Genomic DNA, 14,082 nt, shown 5'->3' on the forward strand with positions numbered 1-14,082 from the left:
CACCAATGCGCTCCCCAATCCTCTCCAAGCCAAAGGTTCTCACCTAACCTCTCACAAAGCGCCTCTCTCTTATTGTCAATATACCTTCCGGAAAAAAAGCACCATGCCGACCGCCAAACCCGCCAAAATCACCATCATCCACCCCGATCTCGGCATCGGCGGCGCGGAACGACTGATCATCGACGTGGCCCTCGCGCTCCAATCCCGCGGTCACCCCGTCACCGTGTACACCTCGCACCGCGACAAATCGCACTGTTTCGAAGAAGCGCGCGACGGCACCCTCGATGTTCGAGTACGGGGAAATACCATCTTTCCCGCGCACGTGGGCGGGCGATTCTACGTCCTGATGGCTATATTGCGCCAGCTGCATTTAACGGTTGATTTGTTGAGGGAGATTGGCACGAATACTACAACGGCAGATGGAGAGGAGGAGATATTCATCGTGGATCAGGTTCCTGCTTGCGTGCCGTTTTTGAAATCGTTCGGTGGGGGGAAGAGACAGCGGACGTTGTTTTATTGTCATTTTCCGGATCAGTTGTTGGCGAGGCGCGATGAGGGGGGATCGTTGTTGCAGGTTGTGAAAGGGGTGTATCGGTATCCGTTTGATTGGTTTGAGGGGTGGGCGATGAGTGCGTCGGATAAGGTGGTTGCGAATTCGAGGTTTACGAGGGGAGTGGTTACGGGGGTTTTTGGGAGGGAGAAGTTGGGGGAGTTGAGTGTGGTTTATCCGTGTGTTGATACGGCGGCTGGTGGTGGGGGTGGGGATGGTGATGAGGGGGAGAAGTTGTGGGGTGGGAAGAAGATTCTTCTGAGTGTGAATCGGTTTGAGAGGAAGAAGGATCTAGCGCTGGCAATTCGCGCGTATCATGGTCTTGGGGAGGAGAAGAGGAGGGGGACCAGGTTGGTTGTTGCTGGTGAGTGTTCCCTGTGCTTGTTGGGTGCTGTTGGGTGATGATGCGTTGCTAATCGGTTACTGGGTAGGTGGGTATGATAATCGCGTTCAGGAGAATGTGCAGTATCATCGGGACCTGGACGAATTGGCGACTGGGTTGGGTCTGCAGACGGCGACGTCCAAGACAGTTATTTCGGCGCTTTCGATCCCCGATTCCATCGACGTGCTCTTCCTGTTGTCTGTGCCGACTGCCTTCCGGGATACCCTTTTGCTGCAAGCGAAGCTGCTCCTTTACACACCGATTAACGAACACTTTGGTATTGTGCCGGTTGAGGCGATGCGCGCGGGAGTCCCGGTGCTTGCGTCGAATACTGGGGGGCCGTTGGAGACGATCGTGGAGGGCGAAACGGGCTGGCTCCGTGATGCCAAGGTGGACGCCGAGTGGACGGCGGTGATGGATAAGGTGCTGTATGGGATGGAGCAGGAAGAGCTGAACCGGATGTCTGTGGCAGCCAAAAAGCGCGTGGAGCAAGAGTTTTCCCTCACGGCCATGGGTGAGAAGCTCGAGCAGGAGATCGAGGAGATGCTCAGCCGGGAGAAACGGCCGTTCCATGGCTTCCAGCAGATTGTGATCTTGCTTGCATTGGTGGGGGCGGTGCTTTCCCTAGCGGTTGCATTGCTTTTGAGGCTGTTTTGATTCTTAGACAATACCCTTTTGCGTGTAATATATTCGACTTACTGTGATCATTTGTCGCCAATCTATAAGATAAACACACGTGACCACGCGCCTTGACGCGGTGGCGTCGCGACACGTGCTTTATCAACTCTCCGTTGCTGTGCAGTTCCAAAACACCCAGATTGGGCTGGCTTTTGGAGTCTTGGGCAACATGCCAGAAATCATCAGTCTCCTCTCCTCGACCCCTCCGCCACCCGCAGAAAGACGTGAGCAGCTCTCCATCCGGCGAGCTCATTCACATCCGGCCGCTTTACCCGCGGAGTCGATCTTCTCCGATGAGATCGATATCGCAGCCTACCAGGATGTCGAGCAACCCGCGAAACGACGCCGCTTAAGCCATGAAATCACGCCCCCGAGAGATGTACCGCTTCCTCCTAAGAATCCTCTGTTTCTCTTCTCCGATGACGATATAATCCTCTCTTCGGACGGCCCCGCCCTTCCCAAACCTCCGGCCTGGAACGAAGAATCAGACCCCATCATATTTACCTCCTCCGCACCAGAGCCTACCAAAACGCCGGTTAGACGAGGGATAAGCTCGCGTGCTGGGAATGCGATCGAAATCGATGATGGAGACAACAACGCTATCGGCAACACTCGAAGTCGGAGGGAGGCAATCCAAGATTTCAGCGACCTGCCTGAATTTCCGGACATCGACGACTTACTGAATGTGTCAAAGAGAATTGAATCGACGGCTTTCTCTAGCAGGACTGCAACTATACTAGCGAGTCTCGATGATCGCCCCAAAGCAAGCAATGACGGGCCAATATCCAAGACGACGCGAGGTCGCAAGCAAAAGGAACACGACGATATTGAAGTCGAGGAAATTCCCTCTCCACGGAAGCCCCAGCGCAGGACCACAAAAATGACAACCGAAGAAAAGGAAGCCAAAGCTAGAGCACGAGAGGAAGCCAAGGCACAGCGAGAACGCGATAAACAATTGGAAAAGGAACGCAAACAGAAAGCCAAGGAAGAGAAGGCTCGCGAGAAGCAACTCGCAGCTGATATTGCCGAGGTCAATAAACTGAAGGTGGACAAGAAAGAATCCACAACTGAAATGCTGATTGATCTCGCCGATACTTTCAAACATAGCAGCGTCGGCAACGCAACAGCCGAATACATGCGCCTTATCAAGGTGGATCTCTCATTCTTCTCTAGTCCCATTCCCAACACCGTCAAATGGCGTCGCAAGGTCCGCGCTACATATAATGAGTCCCTCGGGCATTGGGAGCCGTGCGCACTTCACATCCGCGACGAAGAGGATTATGTGCTGTGTCTGATCACGGCCCTGGACTTCGTCAGCATGGCCAGTGCCTCAGCTGCAGCAAGCAACTCCGTAAGCGACCATGTCAAACAGCTCAAGTCTGCCTATCCTAAGTGTACCCCGATATACCTCATCGAAGGCCTGACAGCCTTGATGCGCAAGAACAACAATTCCCGCAACCGAGCCTACCAAGCTGCCGTGCGTCAACAATATGAAGAAACCTCAACTCGTCCGTCCCGCAAGAAACAGCAACAATCGGAAACACCACCTGTCGGTGATGACACGATCGAAGACGCCCTTCTCGATTTACAGATCACCCACGGCTGTCTTATTCACCACACCACTAGTCCGATGGAGTCTGCTGAATGGATCAAGAATTTCACCGAGCACATTTCCACCGTGCCATACCGCCGTGAACGTATGGATTTGAATGACTCAGCTTTCTGTATGGATGGTGGACAGGTCAAGCCTGGCGAGAATCGATCCGATACCTTTATAAAGATGCTACAGGAGGTGAACCGGGTTACCGCGTCGATGGCGTACGGTATTGCAACACGATATCCAAGTGCTATGGATTTGGTAAATGCAATGAGAAAAGACGGACTGGGGTTGTTGGAAGATGTTAAGGTGAGTTATGATTCAGTGTAATTGGTATGTTGTTGTTGTGGACTGACTTGTCTGCAGAAATCGGCGAATAAAAACGGCGCTCTCACGGACTCGCGTATTGGGCCTGCTGCAAGCCGGCGCTTATACAAAGTGTTTATGGGATTGGACCCATCGTCTACTGAAGTTTAGTTGACCTCCATGGAGGGGATTGTCCGTCTATGATTATTGGAGTTGGCCGTGGATATCGGTATTTTGCATACTTTCTTGGCATCTTCATGCTGCGGAGAAGGGAGTTGACTGGAGTATATTGGTACATGTCATTGGTACGGAGTATAGAGGGTTATACTATGATCAACATCGGAGATTGCAGAGTTACATACGGATAATGCCTCCTTGAGATGCAACTTCATACTAACGAACTTGAGTCTACTTAAAGGCCTTCTCTCCTGTATTCCGCTTCTCCTCCTCATCATCAGGAACACCCAGATCGATCCAGATGCCTCCATTCCTTGGCATCTGCCATCTCCAAGGGGCTCGGCTCGAGATCTCTAACCTCCAACCTAGCCACCACTAATACAGCTGATACAGGCTGACCGGTTATATATACAACCGAATGTATACCAAACCTCTCATCATACACACAGCCAATGGCGGTAATCACCGCGGGCTCAGCTACCGTCCCATACCTTCCGGTCTCAACTGAAGCACAAGAGACAGGAAAGTGCAAACCCTGAAGGCAGCGATGAAGTGATGTCCAAGCCCCAATACCTCTTAGACATGGAAGCTGCAAGTTTGGTGCACAAAATGACCAGGATAATCTCGAGATGGAAGCAACGGGATCAATTGGTGATTATAATTGCTCGTCGTGGGTTGTTGTCGGGATCGCTTTCCACCATCTGGTGCTGGTCGATCAGGCCAATATTGATTGCTAATATGCGTCGCTGGTCCAAGAGTTAGGCTTGGGGCTTGTGGTGTGCTGTGCAAGTATATTGAGCTCTGGGATGGTTTCGAGGGAAGCAGCTGCACTGAATGCTGGTCGTCTCTCTTTGATCAGCAGCAGCAGTGGTATGTCGTTTGCGACCATCACACTCGTCGCCATGAGGATTTTGGGTGGGATCGACAACACTCCTGGAACTGCGTGGGACAATGGTTTTCATGCTTTCCGAAGCAACTCCCAACACCGTGTGCTCTGCATGTTTTATGCGGGAAAAGGAGTGTCAGTCCTGTGGGCTACATTCTCATCGAATGTCTCGAGCAGCTAGTCGGCTTGATGCAGCCTACACATCAATTCCTGTTCTAGGTGACCTACCAACAAGCATCCATGCCAGTATGTGGAACTGCCACATCAGTTGGCTTGACCCGAACTCGGGAGAAATACTTCAAGGAATGTCCTGTTTGATGCAACCGTCACTTGATTGGCACACAAAGTTCGAATGTCCACCGTTGAGATCCCACAGAGTGGTCTTATCGAAGAATAAACACTGCGTTGCTAATGTGAATGGGCATATCACTCACATCGCGATGGCGTGGCATACATTACCGAAGTTGACATCCAGGTTCAACCCCAAGTCTATCAACCCTGTCAAGATTCAATGAGCTTGTTGGGGATTCTTCACGTCTGTGGACACGTCTCAGCTGCCATCTATTCCTCTTCTTCCTACGGTTCTCTATATAATCAACACACCGAACCTACGCGTCTCAATTGCATCGCGAGAACGATCCTCCGAACTATTTAATATCACTGGAGCTCAGCCATCGATATAGCATCGGCTCGTCCGCAGACAGACCAATTTAACCCCATCTAAGATGACGAAAACGATATGAAGGCCAAGTATATTTGTTTGATGATGGACTCTGCCTATCTCCAAAGCACATGGAACATATGTGGACTCAATAATCAAAAACCTCATGATCAGGTTTCCTGTGTAAACCGATGGAAGACTATATATCATGCCTTTTTCAATACCTAATGAATCCATCTCACAACCGCAGCAAGCAAGGAATGTATCAGCATCCGAGCAGAACAACTCAATCGAGGTGGATCCACCGTCCTTCTACCGTGCTGGACCAAACATGAACAAAAGCAAAATACCTGAAGTTCGCGCCATCACAACACCATATACTACTCTCCAGAACTCAACACTCTATTACTTGTCAGCCAACCAAACGAGACAAGGAGACCCGATACCGATGGCCAAGTACATACAGCTAGACACCACCTCTGAATTACGATATCTTCCCGGATGCAAAAAGGACTGAGAAGGGATGGAACTCTCCGATCTAATCCCTGTCTTTGCCACTCCATGTCAAGAGTTATGCATGTCAAGACCAGCACTGTACAGCATACATTCTTCTTTGACAGCGCAGCGAACGCGTACACAACACTCAAAGGTTTTTAAGCCCAATAAAGGCAGGCGATATATCGATGCATGCGATAGGCTTGACCGACAGCAAATCGATGAAACTGAAATGACCCCTATAAATCATCGGTTTAGTGCACTAAATGTCTATGTGTATGCAAGCCTGGAAGTTTCGATATATACCTCTGGACGCAAGAAGGAGCTGAGAAGAGGATGGAGCGATTCGATCTAGACCTTGGTGCTTCATGTCTACGGCTTATACTTTCCGTTCCCAGCTGGTCAATTCATCCTAGCAACCTTATCCACTTCTCCCGTCATCACAACGAAATGCAACCAACCACACACACCAGTTAACCTCCCCGCCAATATCCAAACCCAGTCATCTAATCTCCGTCAAACACCACGCATGGCCAACACCAAACTTGCCAGTGATATGACGCCATCAGACCCGAGCTAGACACCTGATGGCGAGAGTATGAGTTCTGAGATTGTGGCCTGTCCTGTTCAGCTGCATCAGAGGCAAACTATACTACCGTTATATTGGTGAATACCAATAATACATATACGAAGCGTGTGGCCGCTGCATGGTTTGCAAATGCTCCTGCGAACCTACAAGGCTACGGTTCTATCAGAGGAAGTCGGATTCTGGGGGAAATACATAAGGAATTCCTAGAATCAGCAAACTGGAGAAAGGAGGAAGGTAATCTGGGCAGAGGATGTCCTTAAATGGAAGATGAAGATAAAGATACCCCAGGGTTAGATTTAGGCATGGTGGAAGATATCTCCTGCTTAGAGAATTGGTATCATGTTGAATCTGGAGTGAAGATAGCAGAATGACGGGATGGAGGATTGCTGGCTTAAGTAGTGGGGGTTGGTAGAGGTGGGTTTAGTTGGGGACCTGGTGGTATATACATACTGTGTTGTTTTATAGGGAGAAGGGGATGGACTATCGATGACTGTCTGAATTAGTGATGGGGGATATCAGGGCTGAGTGGACTAGATGAGAAGTGAGTGAGTGTATAGTTGAACATCTTATGTGTCATATTTTGGATGATCGTAGGGAGAGAGAGAAGTGGGGGAATGAAGAGGTCCTACTAGAAGAGAAGGAAAGGGGTATTGATAGCCTGCTATGGTAGAAGTCATGACACGCAATACTGTACTGTGGGGTCATTTCAAGAAATAACTATATTGGATACTTGGCATATTCCAAACTGTGAGATCGAATGAAAACATAGTAAACTCAGCAATCTGCATATACCCATCGGCACCACAACCAACTTTATCCTAATTAGTACCCTCCATTGCACCTCTCCAAAACCCACCTCACCATCTCCATAATACTCTCCGGCCTCGTCAACTGCACATTATGTCCCGTCTCGACAACCTCAAACCTCCTCACCTCCGACAACTCCAAAACCCCCCTCTGCAACCCTTCCTCCTTCGTCCTCAACCGCTCAATCACCCCCCTCATCAACGCCCTCTCCGCCTCCGTCCCCCTCCCCGCCGTAACCACCGCCTCATAAATCCGCTGATAATCCCGTACCGAGTTGCCTTTGAGCACGCCGACTGGTTTTCGCCCCAGCACTCTTTTCTGTAGTTGTTGTTTTTCACGTAATGCGGCACATGAGGACTTGCTCTCTGCGCCTTCCAAGTCACTTGTGTTTTTGGTTGATGGGCGGCTACTTTCGGCTTTGATTTCTTCCCAGTCGGTATTTGAGAAAACATGTTCGGTGTCTAAGGCCACGATGGAGTAGTAATCCATCTCTCCGAGCAGCGAATGTAATGTTTCCCAAGGAACATCCATAACAAGCGAGGTATCTTCCTGTTCAGCATCCACAAAGACCATCCCTGCGATATCGGGCTCGCGGAGAGCGAGGAATTCCCGCGCAATGATGCCCCCGTAGGAATGCGTGACGATGATGTATGGGCCGGGGATGTTGGCGGCTGTGAGGAGGAGGTCGAGTTCGTGGGCCATGGTGGTGGCGGTTCGGGGGGTGGATGGGGATGTGGATGGGGAATCGCTGCGGCCGAGTCCGGCGCGGTCGTAGAGGAGGACTTGGGCCAGGCCGGCGGTGGTGATGAGTTGTTGGAGGTGTTTCCAGCTCAGGTGGCTGTCGCCCATGCCGGGTTCGACGATGATGAGGGGGGCGTTGGGGGGTGGTCATTTTGGATGGATGGGGAGGGTTAGAGAGTTGATGGCGGGGAGTGTGGGTTGGAGGTTAATGGTGAGGGATAGGATGGCTGGGTTTTTAAGCGGGAAAGTTGCAATTGGTGATGTTGATGGTGACAGGGCTGGTGGGTATGCGTGTTCCTGAGAAACCGACACGTGCGTTGGATAGATTAACTGATGCAGGGATTAGGGTTGCTGCCTGGGTATGGTTCCAGGCTATCAGCTAGCAAGCATTGTTAGTGGCTGATACAGATATTAATGATAAGGGTCTGGCTCGAGGCAGGGCTGTGAGTCATGATCAATCTATGAGATGTCGGACTGCCCAGCGGTCACTGCTTATGATAGGCGGGTGTCTATGAGCGGGATTTCTCTGATCTAGAAAAGAGAGTGCATTCTCTTAGTCGACCACTCATCTAAGCCAGGCTAACATCCAAGAGGGTTAGGTGCCATCGTCGCGACCGAGTCTAGCCGTCTTCATGATCTGACACTCGACCTCAGTAGGTCAAGTGCTTCGGATGCCTCCATACGATCGGATGGCAGGAATCGCATCAATCCCTTGATGACTGGCCGAAGGGGTTCAAGGGCTGGATCGGGAAGCTTTGTGTTGAACCGTTCGTCTAGTCGTGATGGGGAACAACCTTGCAAGGAGTCAGTAAGACAGTCAAACAGGCCTGTTGTGGACATGTTGGCTCTTACTTTCATTCACCTGCAGTCCAGAACCAGAGTTGGACAACATGCGCTGCCACTGAGGCTGCCATTCCACCGGCAACTTCTCCACGAAGCCTATCATCTGAGCCGCCAAGGCTTCAACACTGCCCCAGTATGAAAATGGATATGCTGCAAAGGCGAAAGAGTAGATCTAGACACTGGATATCAGCTTGCATCTCCCTTACAAATATTGAATCCTCACCATACACCCTGCCCGCCATAAATCGACTCGGTAATCAAAGCATTCCGTGAAAATAGTCTCCGGCACGCGCAAATGCCCTGGTTGCGCCAGCTTTGTCGGCTCCTTACCTTGGAGGAAACTTTCTCCAAAGTCAAGTATCCGGAGATCCTCCTCGTCTTCATCAATCCAGTCCACCCAACTCGCGGCTTTGATCAGATGCTTCGGAAGTCCTTGGTCCAACGGCTCGCCATCAATTCGAGTCACTTCTTCCGCCTCCGGAGCTCCAATGACCTCAAGGAGCACTTCCTTGGATGCCTTGGACAAATGACTTGCACTGAAGGCAACATTTGCACCGCTTATATCTGTTATCGTATTAGTATGCCGAGACGAAGAAGCAGAAAATGGGATGTGCCCTACCGCCGTGCCCCAGACCGGCACGATGAATAAACCCCACCCCTTTAAGAAGCTGTTCTGACATTCTCATTATTGTCTCAGGTTCCAGAACATCCCCAGAATCATAATAATCCTTCAAAACGTGAATCACCGAAGGCCCCAGCAACTCAAACACAAGACACTGATGGACGCCATTAGGTCCTGGGTGGAAAAACGTATCCAATAACTGAACAATATAATAAGATAATCCTCTCAGAGAATCCCCAGAATGCCTCGCTAGCCGTTGAAGAATCTCCAGTTCGTGAGAATGATCTGTGCGGTCTGCCGTCATGATTTTCAAAGATACCCATTGCTTTTGCCTTCGATTGTTAGCTAATGATCAAAGGATCTATGTATCTACAAAGGGAATGGTCACATCAGATCATATACCAGCCACACCGTCGAGTACCCGCCCCATCCCAGCTTATGGTGGACTTCATAGCGACCGTCTTTGAAGGTATCGCCCAGACTGACGGGATGGTAGCCACCCGGCTGATACCGGGTGAACTTTTCCTGAGTGTAGAGGAGATTGGTTGGGCAGTAGGCCGAGAGGTCCGCCATGGGGATGCACGCAAAGAAGAATGAACACGGAGTAGATGAAGAAGGAAGAGGACGTTGAGGTGAAGAGGAGATAAATGTGGATCAGGATCCCTCGATTGCTGGTGATTGGCCCCGAGCCCGGGCAGCCGCCTGGCGGTATCGGGCCCGATAGCCGACGGCGGCCATCGCCTCGCTATCTCAACTAGCATTCCAGGTCTGGTGCGCACAAATGATACACTTTAAATTCATATCAGGACCACTTAGAACCCACTGGGTACTATTCGAGTATACCGCTCTGCGGGTGTGGTGATAAATATGATCGAAATGATAAGAAATATAAAGCAGGATGGGTTTGTTATTTGAAAGCTGACTACGGCCTGAAACAGTTCACCATGCAAATCGAGATCGACATTACAGTCCCAACAAATTAATCGCCGAACTGCGCTTCGACGACGGTTTCCGCATATCCAGTCCCATCAACTGCCGCACGGCCATTTGCGCCCCCCGCACCCCATAATCCATCGTCACCGCCACCTCGCTCGGAATCTCCACAAATTGGCCGATCAGCCCCAGATTGTCGATCCCCGGAGGAATCACCCGCGGCCGATCCCCACCCGTGCGGGGCAAGAGGGTGGCCGCCATGCGCGGCACCACGCACGGAATGGTGATCGAGTGGTCGAGGATCCCTTGTACAGGGAATTTGAGCTGGTGCAGGATCTCCTCGAGGATTTCTCGCCCGGAACATTCGAGCATCGGTTTCTTGATGAATTCGCCGTCTCGGTCGGGATACATGGCGTAGCCCCAGAGGACTTGGATGTTGGAGGGTTGGTCCGGGAATAAGGGTTGCTGGGGGAGACTGAGGCTAATCAGCCAGGGGGTGTCTTTGAGGGTGACAAATGTGCTGCTACCAGGTTGGTCCTTGGTGAGGGCGATGAATCGATTGAAAAAGTCGGGGGTCGACAGAGTAACGGTGAAGGATTCGAGCCGGGATTCGCACATTCGCGTGCAGAAGTTGTAGGCATTTCCGAAGATGGGATTCTTCGTCGAGAGCTCCAGCCACAAGAGCCAATTCTCGTCCAGGTCCTTTTCAATCTCCATCAGCTCCAGCGATGGTGGAGATGTGTTGGTCCCGGTGGTGGTGCCGGACATGACGGAGCCTAATGAGACGAGCACTATATCCCATTCGCCCAAGGATATCGTGTGCTCGGGTTCGTTTTCGTGAATAGCTTTGATGGCAGAGACGCGATGCGGTTCACTACTGGACGGTGAAGTGATGATATCGGTGACGGTAGTGTGGAAGCGAAAGTCAACCCCTTGAGAGCTCAGAAACTGCGCAATCGGCGAGACAATGGACTCGTGTCGATTGAAGCGCCCACCATCCAGCCGTCGACACCCGTTGAGTTCATGAATGTCATGCATATAATGCTGTAGATAGCGCCGGAATTCGGCGGCACTGTGCGTAGGCTTGATACCGAAGCTGGTGATGCGGTCAGGTGCAGATCACGGTGCAGGGTATGGTACGGCTCACGTCGTAGATAGGATCAGCCAGTAGCCGCTCTTGAAGAAGCTTTTGCTGAAATGATCACAGATACGGCTGCGTCCAAGCGACTTTTCCGCTTTCGAGGACATCATGAACAGGTCCACGCGGTCGCGCAGGCCCACACTCGCTTCCTTGGCACTGATACGATCGACGCCGGACTTGTGGCGGGTTAGGAAGCGCGTGTGCGGTGTATCATGAACAGCATGGGTGGCCCAGTACTCGTTGAGCTCCGCTAACACGGTCTGGTCTGGATTGGTCTTGGAAGGGACCAATTCGACAAGCTCTTCCATGCAGACGTCGTTAAATGGGGGCATCCCCCCGGCGCGGTAGTCGTAGCCATTCACATGATCGCCAGCACTGACGGTCCCGCCGCCGGCCTGGCTAAGGGTTTCGAGGATGTGGATGCGCTCAGGGGGTAATTGTGCCTCTTGAATGAGATGGACGGCTGCCGTAAGCGAAGTGATGCCGGCGCCTAGGATCCACGCGTCCATGCCATCCGGATGGCGGCGCTCAGGGGGTGGAGTAAGCGGTATCGAAGAGGAGGACATGATGGCGATGGTCTACTGGCTAGGACAGCAGAGGAGGTACCAGGATTATATGCTAAGCATGTCTCGCACGTTCTGGCCCAATCTGATGGTGGCGGAAGGTTTCTGATGTCAGGGCTCAACGACTTCCTGCCTGTCAGGGGTGCCGAACCATGGTTCAGCCCGGCTAGGCCCACGCTGATGACACAATGATTCATATGAGATAGTAGTTGAATTCGTGCGGCTAATCTCTTGCCAGAAGCTCACCTAAGCGTGAATCTAGAGCTAGTGGCTGGAAGAGTTTTCCGGCTTCTCTCGGTACCCTTGGCTCTCGCCAAATGGGCATTGTCCCCTGCGTTCCTTGTCCAACACATCCTCAATCTCTCGCACGGACATGCGGCCCCTCCCTTCAAAGTACCTCGGTCCCAGGTCTGCCAGATTAAATCCCTGGGGGTAGAAAGTGTCGCCCTTGTCGCCGGGAAGTGGCAGCCCGAGGGCCCAGGTCAACCACCCCGCCGGGCCCCATCGGTTCCACACCGTTGGCTGCACGTAATATGGCATTCCCTTCCAAACCCGGACATAATACCGACCTTCTTCATTGGGAGCTGTGCTGAAGACCTCGAGTCGGAGAAATTCCGGACGAGGGAGCGCGAGATATCGTAGAACAAATCTCCGGATGGCGACAATTCCCGCAAAGATTTTCTGATGCGGCACGGGTGGCACGTCATACCTGATCCATCAGTGATCCTGAGCCAGAGGTATCAGAAAGAAGGCTCACATCATTGCTTCGCGCAACCTATCATCCATCACACAAGTGGCCAACCCAACCGCGACGCCTCTCACCCAAGCTGGAAACCCATAGACAATAACATCCATGGTCTTGTCGGCAACGAGGCGATTGCTCGGATCCGGCCTCATCTTCTCCATTTCATACTTTGCACTCCACTCCCGTATCTCCTCCAAGAAATGCAACCCATCCCGGAATCCTTTGTCACCTGAGGGTAACACATGGTAGTCAATTCCCAAGGCATCGCCTAGACTCTTCCAGTACGTGCCGATAGCACACTGTTCCAACTCCGTCATCTCCCTCCACTCAAACCGTTGCACAAAGCGGATTGGCTCCGTCGCGAATAAGCTCAGCGTATAAAGCATATCCGACTCGAGGATCTTGCCGCTGGCGCGGTATCCGGCGTGGAGGAATTTAGTACGGGCAATGGCGGTGCGGGCACGGGGGGCGGTGGGAGGGTAGGTCACGAATTGGCCAATGAGGGCGCCGGTATCTGCATAGCGTTTGAAGGATGTGGTCGTATTGGAGAACTGGGAGGTTTGGAGTAGCAGCGACGAGATGGTGGGGATGCCGTAGGTCTGTACGATCACATGTTAGTCCCTCGAGCGAGCGGGGTGGAAGGCAAGGGGTACCCGGAACAGTGCGAACTGTAGCGCCTTGATGGCTGTGGTAGGGAACTCGAGCTGCACGATGTTTTTCTGAATGGCCCAGGCGTCATGGTCGGTCATCTGGGCCATGGATGCTCGGGTGGCATAGTGAGGGTACTGGCGGCGGAGTTGGCGGACGCGCTGGAAGCGGAGAGTGGAGACGAGGAGGAGATAGCTTAGAAACAGACTAAGGGCAATGGTGAGGCGAGGGGAGGGAATTCGATGAAGGTATGAGGAGATAGCTGCGAGAGAGCCGTGGTATGCTGACATGGTGAATTGCTGATGTTGCTGAAGAGAAACAGAGACGTAAGAGGTGGAGCTTATATACTCGCTCGATACAGGGAGTGCCCGGTGTCGTACATTGCAGCCACCCGGCCCTATGCTAATTACTACACCCAGACTGCTTCATAGTATACCTAGACAGTTCATGATGTTCATATGCCTGATCGACAACGGACCGAGGATGAGGGGCGGGGTGTCGATCATTTGGCCGATCCTTCAGCCCAGATCCAGTGGGGAATGCGCTGCGTGGAAGCCATAGCCGAGGATATGCAGAGGGTGTGCATAGGTTGGAATATTCTGCCCGGAAAGGACAACTTCATATCGTATGATGGATTGTGTGAAGCCTATCAGTCACGATGGTGGAGACAGCTGCAGCGTATGAGACGCTGTATCTGCCGGGGGTGTCGTATTTGACG

General features: G+C 52.0%; 5 protein-coding genes across 5 annotated transcripts; 2 read left to right on the top strand and 3 right to left on the bottom strand.

The window, feature by feature from the left end:
* Nucleotides 1-103: 103 nt before the first annotated feature.
* Nucleotides 104-1,589, top strand: BO80DRAFT_359048 (GDP-Man:Man(1)GlcNAc(2)-PP-dolichol alpha-1,3-mannosyltransferase; the record flags this gene model as incomplete). The annotated part of the gene is made up of 2 exons (XM_025715906.1): nucleotides 104-914; nucleotides 982-1,589. The coding sequence occupies 2 exons, from the start codon at nucleotides 104-106 to the stop codon at nucleotides 1,587-1,589; spliced, it is 1,419 nt and encodes a 472-aa protein (XP_025573863.1).
* Nucleotides 1,590-1,729: 140 nt separating this feature from the next.
* BO80DRAFT_126389 (uncharacterized protein) lies at nucleotides 1,730-3,826 on the top strand. Its single transcript, XM_025713534.1, has 2 exons — nucleotides 1,730-3,516; nucleotides 3,574-3,826. Exons 1-2 carry the CDS (start codon nucleotides 1,780-1,782, stop codon nucleotides 3,682-3,684), a joined length of 1,848 nt encoding a protein of 615 aa, XP_025573864.1. The 5' UTR covers nucleotides 1,730-1,779; the 3' UTR covers nucleotides 3,685-3,826.
* Nucleotides 3,827-7,143: 3,317 nt separating this feature from the next.
* Nucleotides 7,144-8,013, bottom strand: BO80DRAFT_359215 (alpha/beta fold hydrolase; the record flags this gene model as incomplete). Its single annotated transcript, XM_025715920.1, has 1 exon — nucleotides 7,144-8,013. A coding segment is annotated over one exon (870 nt), but the record flags the coding sequence as incomplete, so codon positions are not given.
* Nucleotides 8,014-8,111: 98 nt separating this feature from the next.
* On the bottom strand, nucleotides 8,112-9,944 carry BO80DRAFT_410375 (kinase-like protein). Its single transcript, XM_025717918.1, has 5 exons — nucleotides 9,723-9,944; nucleotides 9,332-9,666; nucleotides 8,936-9,276; nucleotides 8,722-8,884; nucleotides 8,112-8,663 (listed from the first exon to the last, which is right to left on the bottom strand). Exons 1-5 carry the CDS (start codon nucleotides 9,905-9,907, stop codon nucleotides 8,500-8,502), a joined length of 1,188 nt encoding a protein of 395 aa, XP_025573866.1. The 5' UTR covers nucleotides 9,908-9,944; the 3' UTR covers nucleotides 8,112-8,499.
* A 353-nt stretch (nucleotides 9,945-10,297) lies between these two features.
* BO80DRAFT_359089 (uncharacterized protein) lies at nucleotides 10,298-13,654 on the bottom strand (the record flags this gene model as incomplete). Its single annotated transcript, XM_025715910.1, has 7 exons — nucleotides 10,298-10,572; nucleotides 10,630-11,339; nucleotides 11,496-11,935; nucleotide 12,148; nucleotides 12,273-12,680; nucleotides 12,729-13,315; nucleotides 13,370-13,654. The coding sequence occupies 7 exons, from the start codon at nucleotides 13,652-13,654 to the stop codon at nucleotides 10,298-10,300; spliced, it is 2,706 nt and encodes a 901-aa protein (XP_025573867.1).
* Between the last annotated feature and the right edge of the window lie 428 nt (nucleotides 13,655-14,082).

The sequence above is a fragment of the Aspergillus ibericus genome (assembly GCF_003184845.1).
Source record: "Aspergillus ibericus CBS 121593 unplaced genomic scaffold BO80scaffold_28, whole genome shotgun sequence".
Classification (NCBI taxonomy): domain Eukaryota; kingdom Fungi; phylum Ascomycota; class Eurotiomycetes; order Eurotiales; family Aspergillaceae; genus Aspergillus; species Aspergillus ibericus.